Source organism: Solenopsis invicta, chromosome 1 (genome assembly GCF_016802725.1).
Source record: "Solenopsis invicta isolate M01_SB chromosome 1, UNIL_Sinv_3.0, whole genome shotgun sequence".
Lineage (NCBI taxonomy): Eukaryota > Metazoa > Arthropoda > Insecta > Hymenoptera > Formicidae > Solenopsis > Solenopsis invicta.
Window position 1 is genome coordinate 29,651,326 of NC_052664.1, and position 15,025 is coordinate 29,666,350.

Here is a 15,025-nt window from a genome sequence, read left to right on the forward strand (position 1 = left end):
ACGTCGGACTAGACGCAGCTTTTATGATTGTAAGAAATTCATTGCATTGTTGCATCGTGCACTCTTCCGGACCTTGTTTTTATCGCTCGTACAACGCTTTATGTTTTGCGGGAGATATTTTATAAGAACTATTGTGGAAGAAGAATTTTATTTTGTATTTTATAAGAAAGATTATATCGTTCTCTTATGCGTTGTATTTTGGATTATTTTACGGATACAGTAGTGCCTATTTCCAACCGCTAGAATAGTATATATTTATAATATGTCTCGTAATTACGCGCCTGCTCATTTCTCTTCACCTTCAAGGCAGCTGCTTCTCCGCGTATTATTTCTCATTTTTAATCTGTGTATAATATTTCCCGCTTTTGTTTTTTGGATTACATTGTACAACTCGGCATTCATAGTCGATTCTTGTATTTAAGACCATCTTAAGTATCATCTTAAGATGTCATCAACCAATCAGAGAGCCGGCATTAGCATCTTAAGACATAACTTAAGATAGTCTTGAAATAAGAATCGGTTATAAATACTGGCCTATGACACTTACTTTATGTTTCTTTTTGTATTCTCTATTTGCTATTCTTCTGTTTCCTCCCAATTATCTTGAGTGTACGTATTTATATATGTGAAAGGTCTAGGCTCATAAACAGCATTAGTGCTGACGCTTCGCCCTTGGAGTGTCACTCGAAAGATAAAACTCAATTGTACGTAATTTCTAAATTTTCGTACTTCTCAATAAAGCCACAGTAATAATAATAAAGTTTCGGTTTAATGTTTTGCTCACAAAGTGTACACGTGATCGAAGTAGAGCAGATTCGATCAACATACTACGTTCTTTCAAGATAAATCTCTTTGTACCGTAAAATTCGTGTAATTCTTATATTTCTCCTAACAAGTCGCGCCTAATGATTTCATCGCTGGTCGATGCATTCGAAATGAATTCAAGCCGGGGGGCAGGGGGCAACTACCGTAACATTCCGAACGAGAACAACCTCCCTTATCCAGACTAATCCTTCGGGAAAGAGTGCGTCACTTACGGATATTGCCTGCGACAGTTCCAATGGGATTGGTCAACAGAGGCCTCTGGACAAGATCCTCCTCGAGATGAGCACGACTCGGTCGGGCCTGCTTTCTCCGTGACATCCCTCCGACTCGGTTGAATCAAGTTCGCCGCACTCTCCTCGTCGTCGTTCTCGCACTCTCGCGTCGAAGAGGCAGTCGTCGTCCGCCGACGATTTGGATCGGGTCGGTCGGTTGGAACGACCGTCGCGGTCGCCGCCGGTGCACTCGTTCTCGCGGATGCTCTTCCTCCTCCTCCTCCTCCTCCGCCGCTTCCTCCGCCTCCTCCGCCTCCTCCTCCTTCTCGGGATCCCGACGAAAAGCAGACGACGAATGCGTGGTCAGTCTAGACGTCGTCGACGGGACAACGGCGCTTGACGACGTCGCTGCAGCGTCGAGGGTGCGAACCGCATTATTCCCTCTGTCGCCCGCTCTCTCTCTCTCTTTCTCTCTCTCGCCTCTCGCCTCTCGCCTCCCGTCCCGTTCTGTTGTCTCTATCTCAATCTTTCGCGATCGACAACCGAAACCGAGAAAATGCAACGAGATCGCCGCTCGCGTACCTCACCATCGGCACCAACTGTTCTAGGGGAGACTCATCTCCCCTCGCGAACCGTACAGCGACGCACTTCGCGAAGTTCGTTTTGCCGAAGGAGCGTTACTCTCGCCCGCCGGCCGGTGAGCGTGTCAACTCGGCCAGTAATCCATAGAGGCTAACGCACCGATCCCCTAACCCATCCCCCACCAGATTCGCGACGGGACGATCTCTTTCCCCGCGAAATCGCCGAAGATAGGAGACTCCCGAGACGTGTCTGTCGCGCACTGAGATAACCGACTCTTCTTTCTCTCTCTCTCTCTCTCTCTCTCTTTCTCTCACTGACGACGGAGTCGTGGATGCTCTTCCGCGCGACTCGCACGTGGCTCGCGCCTATTCTCCCTCTCTCCTTCCCTCTTTTTGCTCCGAAAGTCCTCCGTTGCCGTTGCTCCGAAACGAGTTGTCGTGATCGTCGTGGTTGTCGTGGTTGTCGTGGTTGTCGTGATCTCGGCTGTCTCCGCTATCCGCCTGCCTGGCTGGCCGCGTGGAACTCTCGCAGCTCTCGCGGATGAATCGCGACCACGCTTGCTCACAACACACACCCGAGTACTACTCACGCTATTTCGACTACCACCGGCTCGACGCGGTCGGCTTGTCGCGGTCGTATGGCGACGTGAGAGACCGGCGGCATTCTCGGTGCGCGCGCGCGAGAGACAGGTAGAGATGCTCGACCGTGTACGACCGTAACGCGTAACCGGGAGAGCTTACGCGGGTAAATACGTGGTGTACGTGTGCACGATGTGTGTCCTACACCACTGTATTATACTTCGCCCGTACGCGATACACACGTGTGCGGTGACCGGCGGCTCGACTGACGATGACGGACAGGCGCGCGCGCGCGCGCGTACTCCCGCGGATGCACAATGTATTTGTGTGTGTATACGTGTGTGTGTAATCGCGCGTACGTGTACGCGTGAGAGTGTTATGGGTCTATATCTCGCGCGAAATCCGCTGCTCTGATGCCTCGAGTCGGCCGGACGACGGACGGACCAGCTCTGGGCCTGACAACCAGACGCCCCTCTCCGCCGCCGTCGAGACGCGATCGCTGGTAGGGATGGAGGAGATATACCCTGCGCGCGCAGGGTATATCGTCCCCACCGCCGCCGCAACCACCGCCCCCACCGCCGCCGCGATCACCGCCACCCTCCCGCCCCGCCGTGGTCGGCCGTTCATCCGCCGCTCCCTGCCCCTCCGCGCGCGCCCCACTCCTGCGGCGGCGGCGGCGACGTCGGGCGCGCAACCTCCTTCGCGATGCGCCCTTCTCCATGCGCCGCCACCACCGCCACCACCGCCACCGCCACCGCCACCGCCACCACCGCCGCCACCACCACCACCGCCGCCGCCGCCGCCGCCGCCGTCGCGTCGCAAATGCAGGGAGATCCACCCTTGGTGCATGAGAGCGAGTCGACCTCCACGCGTATCGTCGCACCGGCTAATGTCGCCGCACGCATGCATCTTCCGCGCGATCGTTCCCGCGTGTATATTGCTCCGAAAGATGGATTCCGATTGACAGCTCGCGGCCAGAATAGCGCTCCGGCGGGCGTTCGTGGTGTCACGAGGGCTCAATTTTGGATCCGACCTGTACCTAGATGAGTAGAAAAAGAAAAAAAAGGTAAGATACATCTCGACTGATTGTGTCACGCGCACCTCTCCCCGGTTTCGCGACCGCGACTCCGCCGCTGGGATCATAAAGGGTCGCTCGGTAGCGCGCGCGGCGAAGCGTGATCGAATGCATCCTGAAAGGGACGCGCGCGAGAAAGGAATCCTTTCGCGGGTTCTCCGCGCGTCGCCGTCGTCGCCGTCGTCGTCGTCGTCGCCGTCGTCGTCGTCGTCATCGTCGCCGGCTCGCTCGCTCGCTCGCTTCCCCGCTTGCCTCCGGTATCGCTCCGTTTCTCGTCCTCTTCCACCTGCGCGATCCGTCTTTCTCTCTGTCTTATTCCCCTTCCGGCGGATGCTCAATATCCCCACCGAGTGGCGCGGGACCGCGAGGCGTGGCCTGTCCCGGAGGAGTCCCGCCTCCTTATGCATTATTATAGCGAGCCACTCGTGTCTCTATGATTTTATATGCCGCGTTTCAGCGTGAATATTCTAGCGCGCTTCTACGGCGCTCTTGGCGCGTTCCCGCCGCCCCACCACCATTGCCGCCACCGCCACCGCCACCGCCACCACCACCACGACTATCGCCACCGCCGCCGCCGCCGCCACCGCCGCCGACGAACCGCACCGCACCGCACCGCACCGCACCGATGCGCCGACGATATCGTGTGTTTTATGCTGCCCAATTATTTTCTCGTTCCACCGTTGCGCTCGATCCGGCTGTTCTGGTGATTGTATGCAGGACGACGAGCGAAACGCAGAAAAGATCGTAACAAGTGCGTTGACATTTCTACAGTGTCGCCCCGCGAATTACTTGTCAATCGAGACTTTCTGCAGGCTCTCGGGCAGATATTTCAGCGCTCAGTGACGTAATTGCTAATTACGCGTACTTAAACGAAGACGCTGATTACAGGTCGTTCAAAATGGTCGGTTGTTCGATCCAAACGAGCAAAATGTCTCGATTGTTTACGCTCGTTAGCACGTTTAACAGACATGTCTATGTAGAAAGAGAAAGAAGAAGCTGAAATGTTCAATTATTTAAGATTCTTTTGTCATCACTGTTACAAAAATTAGTGTAAAGCGCAACTTCCAGCATCTGATATTGTCTCATTTTGTACACCTCAATCAATTAGAATTAATATACAGAAAAAAATTAGTATCGAACCAATTCATAGTTTCAGTATAAGCAAAAATATTAAAGTCTCTTGAAAGAATTTATAATCTTAAACAGACATAATTTGCTAACGTAAAAAACTGTTCTTTCTTTCAAGAAGGTTTTATATTCTTGTTTATATATAAAACAATGAATTTTTTGTTGATTTGATACTGATTTGTTTCTATATATCAACCAATTACATATCTATTATTGGCAGTTAAAAAATTTGATAATAATTACCACTGTAAGTATACACGAGTGGGAAATGTCACTTTGGAAAATATCGTCGAGTGTCTCCGCGCGATTCGCGTCGTTTTACTTGAACTCTCGATACGCTTAGTCACATCTCGTCATATCACGCATCGTACAGAGACACGAGAGAACAGGTGGGTCGTGGACGATTCAGACTGGAGGCGGAAGGAAAGGACTACAGTAAAGGCTTTGCGGTAGAGCGGCAAGTAGAAAAGCGGAGGGGGCGTGGGGAGTTAAATTGGGGTAAGGCGAGAAGACCAAGGACTGAGTGGATGGGGTATGCCGCAACGGTTCGTACCTCGGTCTTACGTATGAATAAGATGTCGACTATAGGCTCTGCCATGAGTTCCTCCATTGTTCCACGAATACAGCTATAAGCTAGCGGCGTAGAATTCTTCCGGCTGAAATATTTTAATTATCACTTATTTTTCTCAATTATAACGGAACTTCTTTTACATCGTGCATCGTAGCTCATCGTACCTTCGAATAAACATATTTAAACGCGAATACTAGAGCTTCTAAATATTCGGATCTAGATATTTAGATATTTGAATATGCGAAATCAGTTCTGATCCGACTACTCAAAACTGCACTATTTGATTTATTCAGATAATCCGGATGTCCAAATTATTTAAGTTCGAACTCGAATTGAGATTCGGATTCCAAAAAAAGCATCTGAAAATTTGACTGAATACAAGTCAGAAAATAATTTTGTTAGGCGATCAAAATAATTATTACTGCACTCTCAAACTAATTGCTAGAATGTCAAAAATTTTTTGCAGCATTGCTCATCATACTTAAACATCCATTATAATTATTTTGATGATTTAAAACAAAATTATTTTTAGATCTGCATGCAGCTAAATATTTAGATACTTCAACAAAATTGTTCTTTCCGTGCATCAGTACACCAAAAAATGCCACAGATGTGATTGTTACTTGCGTTCTTTTGTTTATATCTCTTTTTAAAGTAAAAAAAAAAGAAGTGTAAGAAACATTCTCATAAATTAAATAACGTAGTATAATGAAATGAATGTGGTATAATTGTCAAGGATGCTTACTGGTCTAGCTTGAGTGTCTATTAAATTTCATTAGTCCTTATACATTATTGCACATCATTATTTTTCATCTATGCAGTATGCGTTCGTTTCAAAACTGTAGCCGCATAACCGCAGTTTCTCTTGGGGGCCATTAAAGTAAAAGTGTGCGTTCTCTTTTCTGTTTCGAGTAGGTTTATTGTCCTCTCCGACTCATAATTTTTGCGTAAAGATCTTAGGGGCCATAATGTGCGGTGAGGCCCGAGAAAAGGGTGGTCGCTTGTCCGTCGTGGACAAGCGCCGGCGCCGGGTCTGACACCTGCAGTGAGCATTTTTCCTTCTAGGATTAGTAGATACCTGCCTCACGCGTCTTTCACAAACACGGGACACATACCTGCACGTTCTCTCATACACATTCTATACCTGTTCAACGTTGATTGCTCGACAATGCACCGTACAATAGATTGTAATAAACGATTGTTAACTATGCTAAGCAATACCGAATGTCTCCTTTGTCACAACTATATAAACTTCCGAGTAGTTTTACGAACGTGTAAATCATTCCTTTAGCCGCAAGCATAAGTAATATCCATAATACAATTTTCAATATGTTCTAGAAATAGACAATTTCTGCGGAGTGTAAGAGAATATACATAGTAATAGTAGTTCTTTTTTTCAATTATTCTATTAAATAAAAATTTAAAAAATAAGAAAATGTTTATATATTTTTTAAATTATTCTTATTTGTAATAGATAAAATCCAAACGAGCCTTTGTCACAAAAGCCTGAACATCCGAATGAATGTTCGTGTTAAAGAAATACATTTTATTATTGTAATGCTATAACGAATACGCGTGAACAATGATTTTGTACTTGTAGTACATTTTTCGACACCTGCCCTCATCCTATACGATAGATTTGTACCCAGTACACTTGACCGAGCCGAATCCCGATGATCGCGGCATTAAAAGACCGCAGAAAATCCGCCGCAGCAGGTGGCGATATCTCTCTCTCTCTCTCTCTCTCTCTCTCTCTCTCTCTCTCTCTCTCTCTCTGGGCATTAAAGCTATTCAGAGCGGAAGGGGAATCAGCAAATTGACGCCGTTTAGATTGCGCTGCATTCAATTAGGTTGCGGAGGCGCAACCGGATAAAAACGCGCGTATACTCGCTGACGTCCTTTTATCATCCGGCACGTTCATTTAGATTTGTTCATTCTGCGACGTGCCGTCCGCTGATGGACCGCTTCCAAAGGAGCGCAGCGCAAAGTTTCCGTCTCTTAATTTCAATGGAAATGAAGCGACTTCGCCGAGCTCGCGGTAACGAAATCGTCGAACCGTTTTAACTCGCAATGTATCACAATCCTCTTATTAGCATTACTGCATTAATGTTTTTATCTAACTATTAAATGTATTCTGTTCGCTTATAAGTTTCTTCACGTCCGGATTTTTATCAATGATAAGTAGTACTTCAATTCGTTGCTTCCCAAATTTTTTTACACATTTTATTTGTGAATTAAATGTATTTATCCTTTTTAGAGTTCATAACATAAGAATAGTTAAATTTATAAACTCATTCACAAATAGCCAAGTTGTTTTTAAAAATAAATTGGTTATAAATGAATTTTTAAGGATAAAAATATTGCTCTTTTTCCTTTACAAAATTTATAATTACGTACGTAATTATTTTCGTGGTATCCCAATAGAAAATTTCGATCTGTATTCTTATTTGCATGACAAGTACACTTTCATCGGGGTCAATCGGAATGGATACAAAGAAAACGAGACGTTTCCCAAAATAAATCTAAACAGATTGACGATTCAAGCTCTCAAGTTTGGTTGGACTTCCATACGTTGAGTCTCGGGGCACAACTGGCATACTCGAAATACTCCAGGTCCCAATGGGGACTCCGCATCGGTAGAAAATAAACGGAAGATGGAGGAACGGGAGACTCGCGGATGGTCCAGGTTTATGGCTCCGGTGGCAAAAGAATAGATATGACGTATTCATGAGGATGGCGCGGGTTTGTCAGGCAGATGGCGGAGCGATAGCGGCACGTCGGATCTCCGAAGAAAAACACGAAATAGTTGTGCCTCGCTCGAGGCGAGACCGGACCTGTTTTCTATCACCTTTCTTCGCCTCTCCGTGTCCAGGATATTCCCGGTTCTCCCCGCGTGTCCCCTCTGTCCCCCTTGCGTCCTCCCCCTCGCAATAAAATCCGATTTGACGTCAATTTATCTACGGATATATCCAGTCAGCGCGGCGGCATCGCCAGGACGGCCCTTCTTTCTTCTTTCTTTTTTCTTCCATTCGCGTTACCGTCGAGGGCACGTTGCGCATGAATTTCATTTATAAAGTACCGATCACCTTTTTCTCTTCTACCGCTCCGACTAATAAGGCGACGGTGGGAATAATAGATATTGTTAGGGTCTCTTGGAAATAATATTAAAGACCGGATTTATATATTGAGTGGCTCCTTCCCTTTCCGATTGACCATCGGTATCGCGAACCGATCGATGAGGAGGAGGACAAAAAGGGATACCTTGCACGCTTCTCTCGGCGGAAAAGTCGTATTCATTTAAATTACGTGGACGAGCGAGATGAGAGTGGTTGATAATGAACCCGGGGCGTGCGATTCGGAATTTTTAGGAGGTACAAGGAACAGAATCGAGCTTCGTTACGGGTGATTTAAAAAATGATACGTATTGAACTTACCTTTTCACCTCTTTAAAAAATGCACATTTTTAAACTTTCAAATCTATTTTTGTTTTTGTATTAATACTATTATTTATGCATGCTCGTTTTGGGACAAACTTTTCAATTAAATTTGAGTCAGTTCCGTTTGTGATTATCAAAAAGTGTAATGTTATCTTATTCTTTTGCTATTTATTTATCTTCAGAAATTCGAATAATAATATCAAGAATATTTTATCAAAGAGATTAAAAAATAAGCAAAAATTATCGGTAAAATGTGTCACGATGAATATTGAATTATAATTCGCGGCGAATCGTATTTATTATAAACATGCGATCTTGTGAAAATGCGATTTTGCTACAAGAAAACGAGAAGTGAACCGTTCGAACTCCCTAGTGCACTCTTCTCGGTGATTGGCATAACGTATATAGCTTTACACCTATATTCGTATATAAGGAGGTTATCGAACAGCGTATATGGAGAGACTGGTGCAACCAGGTCGATCGAGATCGTCATATGCAGCAAAACATTAAACTGACAAGACGATTATAAGCGAGTATAGTCGTGAGGTCCGCGTATAAGAGAGAGAGAGAGAGAAGAAAAACTTGGGTGTCATAAAAGCATAACGAACAATTCCGAGCAGTTTCTCACCCGTCTTTGATTTGCTCGTTCACCTCTTTTGTGAGCTTTATCGATAGTTACGTACAGACTTCGACTTTTCAATTCCCCAAAGGGCATTACGAGGGATCTTCCTTTCTCTTCGCGTAATAAACACTTCTTGTCGTTAGTGCCTTGCCAATCGACGTACTTCTTTTATCCGTAGAATAATTATAACAATGCTTCTTTATAGAAATATTTAGAGATATTGCTAAAGAAGCATATTATAATACTTTATACATATAGTGTGATATAGTTGATCATAATTTATTACTACGTAATTGAATTGATTTATTTGCTACTTAAGATTCATATTAATATTTTTCTCGAGTTTATAAATCTTACGTGTTTTATATAAACAATTTAATTATATAATTTTTTGTATGATGCAAGTTACAGATTTTTTTTTTATATCACTATTGATCGTATATACACAGTTTAAAATATTATCATTGTGATCAGTTGTTTTATTTTAATTCCATTATATACTACCAAAGAAAGGAAGTATCTCTTGGAGGATCTTGCGCAGCAAAGATAAAGAACATGCGTCGTTAATGAAGATTCATGTCCTGAACTGTATTATTCAGCCGAGCAAGTGTCATCGATATAAATCGATCCAATAATTCTGTGTTAATTTTTTTGTGCGATCTTTATTATTTTACCTTCTTATTAACGCTTGATTTATAGACATTATATTTCAAGACGACATATGTCTTTTAAAATCAAAGTACGGTGATGTAAATAATAAATAAATAATAGTTAAATTGTTTTTAATCCATTAAAAGCTGCGAAGCTTTTTATAATAGTTTTTTATTCTTTTTGTATTTATTATATGCAATTTATGTTTATAAAATACTACATTTATATTTTTTATAAAAAAAATATATAATAATTTATATATTGCACATATAATTTTATATATACATATATATAATAATTTAAATATGACATCAAATAATCTTCGGACAGATATCTTATTGATAAATTTAATATATTGTAGATTCTTAAAAGTAATTCTACAGAACTCAAGTTCTCTTTAGATTTCGCAGCGGCCTTCGATAATATCGAGCCGAAGATACATTCAGAGCCGTAATAACAATAATAATGCATCTCGTCGTAATGTGGAAGAGAGAAGGTAAGAACGCGTTCAAGGTTGGCAGAAAGGGACCCGGGTCGGCCGATCGCGGATCTCGGCCGCATAAATTTGTTTTAATTGCCAGCGACGTTACATTTTGCTTTAATTATGCCGCATTATCTGGGAGGTAAATTAGGTAGGTCCAGCTCTCGGTCCATCTTTCCCTCCATCCACCTTACTCCCCAGGCGCTACCCCGCATCGCCGCCCCCGCCTCCACCATCCCTCCGCTCTCTCGATCTCTCCTCGTCTCTACTTCGCGGGTGAAAAAAAAGGAACGAGCGTGGTGTGTGCTATCCGCTCTACTTCTCTCTCTCTCTCTCTCTCTCTCTCTCTCTCTCTCTCGTTCACGCACACTCCTGTTTCCGCTCGGTCTCTCTATATAGTCTACTTTAGGATAGGATCTCTTTCCACCCGCGATCCTCCTCCGTCACCTCTTTCTTATGGACCGATCGTCGTCTTCAGCCCCTCTCTCCCGTCGGCCCTCCCCCCCCTCCCCTCCCTGAAGACACCGCAGCACCACCCCAATTCTCCGTTTCCTCAAGACAGAGAGAGCGTGTGACAATTTACTCGGGCGATCTTCGGGACCGAAGCTCGTCCGCCCTGTCCTCGCGCGTTGCCAGCCTTTCCCCTCCCTCCTCCTCCTCCCGTTCTCCATCGGAGCGCTGTCCCACCAGCCCCTCGATCGGCCCAGTCCGGACCCTTCCCGTACCCCGCCGAACTCCTACCACCCTTTCTTCTCGTTCTTATACCTTATAGCTGCGTTATTTATGCTGGGTCCGGCTAATAAACATATGAACGCCCGTGCCAAACATATGAACGCCCGTGCCTTCTCTCCGAGCACACGGCCGTGAGATCCCGGCCGCGCACACAACGTTATGTCCGCACACGCGCGCGCGCCAGAGCTTTCCGGCGGCAACACACAGTCGCAGACGGTCCCCGAGCATTGTCTCGTCTTATTAACAGCCAGCGGGACGATATATCTCGGTTGTTCTCGCTGGATCCCTTTTCGGTCCCCACCGCGGCTGAAACGGCGGAGGAAATACCTCGACACCTCCGGGATAACGTGTCATAGAGGCCTGCGGATGAGAGGACGCATACACGCGAATGCACGCCCACGTTTGTCGTGCTTTTCCTTTCTTCCTTTCCTTTCTCTAACGCTTTATTTTACCTCAAAATCTCCTCCTACCTTTCCGCTTTCCTTCCGTTTCAACGCTCTGAATGCCTTTGGATGATAAAATACGTGAACGGAACATTGTGTTAATTTCTGCTAACTATGATGCAATAAGATGTATATCGAACTTGAGTGCAATTTTATGATGATCGCTTTTTTATCACTATACATTTTTCTTTACAGTACTATCTAGTTTAACTCTTCGAGAAATTTTTCATTAAGTTCGCAATGTAAGAATTTCTCAGACAGCACTATATTCAGTATTGGAACATAAGATGACCCTCTTTTGTACATCGTATCGTAAAATATTCTGAAAACGTCTTTAGACGTCTCACGTCCCGATTTTGGACGAGCGTGCTGTCTAGGTCGTTCAATATGAATTTTGTTGCGTTATTATTATAACAACACATATTGCATAAGATGTAACGTTTGTATAAATTACAGCGAGCTTTCTTCAATTGATCAATCATGTTCAAATTAGATGCATGAATATAATAGGACAACGTAATTGCGTAATACACATTTCGCCGCGCTCTGGCATTGAAAGAGCAACGCGCGCAGTTTACTCGCGGTTCACTTGCGGTGAACAGTGGCAAATTCCAAATCGTACATCTTGCGTTCTCCAGGCCGCGGCAGCCAGGCCATGAGGAGAAGGCAAGAGGAGAAGGTAAGAGGAGAATCGTTCCTACGGAGGTAGGGGGTGACTACCGCCGTTCGGCCGAATGTCAAGGGGGGCAGTTTGTAGAAGTGACGCGACCGTGATGTCAACGAATATTTATTTAATTGGCTCTGCTCGCCGGCGAACGCTGCCGCTGTGTTATGCGGGAGCGATCTTGGTGGTGCACGGAAGAAAGTCTCCCCGGCCAAGATCCTCGAGGAGGACAAGGCGAGCGTCGAGCGAGTGAAGGACTCGTTATTACGCACCAACACATTCTCGGTCTAGCAGTTTAACGCATAAATAGATTGACGCAGTCTATAGATTTATAGAAGGTCATTACGCTTTTAGAATATTTTGATTCTGATCAAGTGAGATTCTTATCGATAGAATATTATATAGTTAAACGTCAGTCGCGTATATTTTATTCAAGCTTATTCTAATTTCTAGCTTATAAAAATTTCTAGCCGAACGATTTGACTAATTGTAAGATGTAGCAGTCAACAAGATTAATTATGTAGTGTTTTCACAAAGATATTTATTATTTGTGAATATTATATTAAAAAAGATGTCTAATTACGTATAAAAAGTGCAAGTATTGTGATAAAATAATTGGACGCGAATCTGTCAAATTGTACAATTGATAAGTTTCTCTGCCATGTTGTTTTCAGTTTAAATTTATTTTTACCGTTCTTTTATTCATTCTTTCCACTGTCTTATTTATAGGGCATCTTTTCAGTTTTATTTTATCCATGTGTACCTGATACTTTTTCAATTATATTTGAATATATCACCAAAAAAAAATGGAAGAAAAACTAATTTTATTAAGTTTATTTCTCTTTTATTGCCAACTTATTGTCAGTATGCTCGTCGTTATGTGCGTGCGGTGAATGTAGGGACTATCGGGTATAATATAGATTTATGTTACGGATAGTTGAGCGTTGGGCTACCTCACCGCTGAACGAGAGTGTAAGAGTCTGATGGAGCTGAAGATCGAAGACGGCTAAAGCGAAGGAGCTGCGAGGGGAGGGGAGGGGCAGGGGCGGATTTAACGGATTTCAATGATTATGAGCCGCACTGAAAAATCGTTATTATTGCTGATGTAATTGAGGCAACTGCGCAATGTAACATTCGACAGTCTAATAATTTTCTTTATCAAATTGTATATTATATATTATAAATTTATTTATAAATATTAGCATTCGCAATAAGCTCGCTTAATTTTACATCAGATTTTTTCTCAGTTATCGATAGTCGCACCATTGAGGTCTATATTTGCTGTAGATTTACACAGCAAATATAGACCTCAAATGTGCGACCTTTTTATTATAACCATTCTATATGGCTATGGTCTAAAAAATCACCACGAAACTGCTTAGCGATGTTTCCTGTATTTAAAAATTGACAGAAGAATATAACGGCTTTCGTAATAGGTGATAAGTACTTGACTCGAAAGATGCTTAAAACATCGGTCGTGGCTATCGTCCGCGAGAACTGGTGAACGGGACGGGGTCCCACGGTTTTCGACACGTCCCGGTGCGCTGCGCGTTTCGGTGTACGCGAAAGGAGACTACCGGATGTAACTTATTAGCAAGTTGAACACATGCGGGAAGGCTATCGAAGTCTACCGCAAACGGTATACCTGGCGAGTACGTGCGCCCCTGGGAAGGGGGCACGTTGAGGTACGTGGGGCCAACGCGGGGCCAACGCGGTAGAGTGGAAACGCGGGGGGAATATCGGCGGAGGGATGAGGCAGACAGCCAATGATGGAGGGTAGGGAGAAGAAGGGAAGGTCGATGGACGTCGAGGACGAGGGGGAGGAGAGCGGAAGGAGCGCGCAACTCCTCTCCGAGGAGTCCGCAGCGGCCGAGTGATTTGTGAAGACGCTCCCGCGGCTGTAATCACGTGGGATCTCGTGGCGCTGTCTCTCCCGAGGGAGCGAGAGGACATGATGTGACGCGCGGCGGGACGGAGGCGAGCCGACGGATTCTTATTGTTATTATGTGGGGAGTGACGTCCCACGATCCTGGCATGTTTATGCGTCCAGATTCGAGGCGGCCTTGGATGCATTGCTGCCGAGGCGAAGCCGAATCAAAGCACCCGAGTCAGTCCTCACGAGGCACCCGTCTCTTCTTCGAGCCTCCTTCTTTTATAAACCTACCCTCGGGAGATTTCCCTTCGCGCCGGATACGAACGAGTCAGGCTCCGCGCGCGCATTATCTTCTGCTCTCTTGACGCGGACTGTCGTGCCCGCGCGTGATCTCTTACAGCGCACTGATAGGTGCGAAACAAGCTCATTGCATTTCCAATGTATAATGCATTCCACATATCAATTGGTTTCTATTTAGTACTTTTATATACCCTAGCAGCACAAGATATCGTACGAATATTCTAGGATATCGCACGAATATTCGTATAATATCGTAATACTGTACGTATATTCCTATGATATCATATGTATATTGTAAGGATATTAATCAATTCACAATTTTATTCTATAATGAGACAAAGTTCAGTTATTAAACACTTAGCACTTTATGCTTCATCAGCGTCAACGCCGCTTAATTCTCAAAGCTAGAGTCGTGATTCTATTCGTGCGTCCATCGCGACGACCAACCCCCTCCGCGCTCGTCGCAACCAGTCAACGCACTAACACAAAAATTGTCTAACGAATGCTGTCCGCGCTCGCGGCTGGTGGTTATCGGAGCCGGTCATAGCCGAGCACTAATAAACACAGCCCGCTGGCAACGGGCCGTCGAGCGAGACGCGAAAATAAACGGCCGTATTTACCGTTAGGGGTGTGTTTATGACGTGCTTGTTTGCAGACGTTACATTATAAAGAAGCTTCGCGACGCACGGCGACGGACGGCGGTGGTGATGACGACAACGACGTCGACGACGATGACGACGACGACGACGGCGGTGGTGGCGGCGGCAACGGCACGAGCCCCGGCCCGAGTCGACACCGTCGAAAGCGGTGGCGAGCGCGCTGGTGGCGTATCTGGGCGTGGCAAGGCCGCA

General features: G+C 45.1%; 1 protein-coding gene across 6 annotated transcripts in view; it reads right to left on the reverse strand.

The window, feature by feature from the left end:
* Positions 1–2,699, reverse strand: part of LOC105208108 (homeotic protein spalt-major) — a 77,456-nt gene extending 74,757 nt beyond the window's left edge. The window contains exon 1 of one of the 6 annotated variants that reach the window (XM_026134195.2): positions 1,038–2,695. In XM_026134195.2, coding sequence (XP_025989980.2) covers positions 1,038–1,143 — 106 coding nt within the window. In that variant the 5' untranslated portion in view covers positions 1,144–2,695. Of the gene's footprint in view, positions 1–1,037 lie in introns of all 6 variants that reach the window. The other 5 variants (XM_026134194.2, XM_026134196.2, XM_039452203.1 and 2 more) reach the window with 5 other exon arrangements.
* Positions 2,700–15,025: the final 12,326 nt, after the last annotated feature.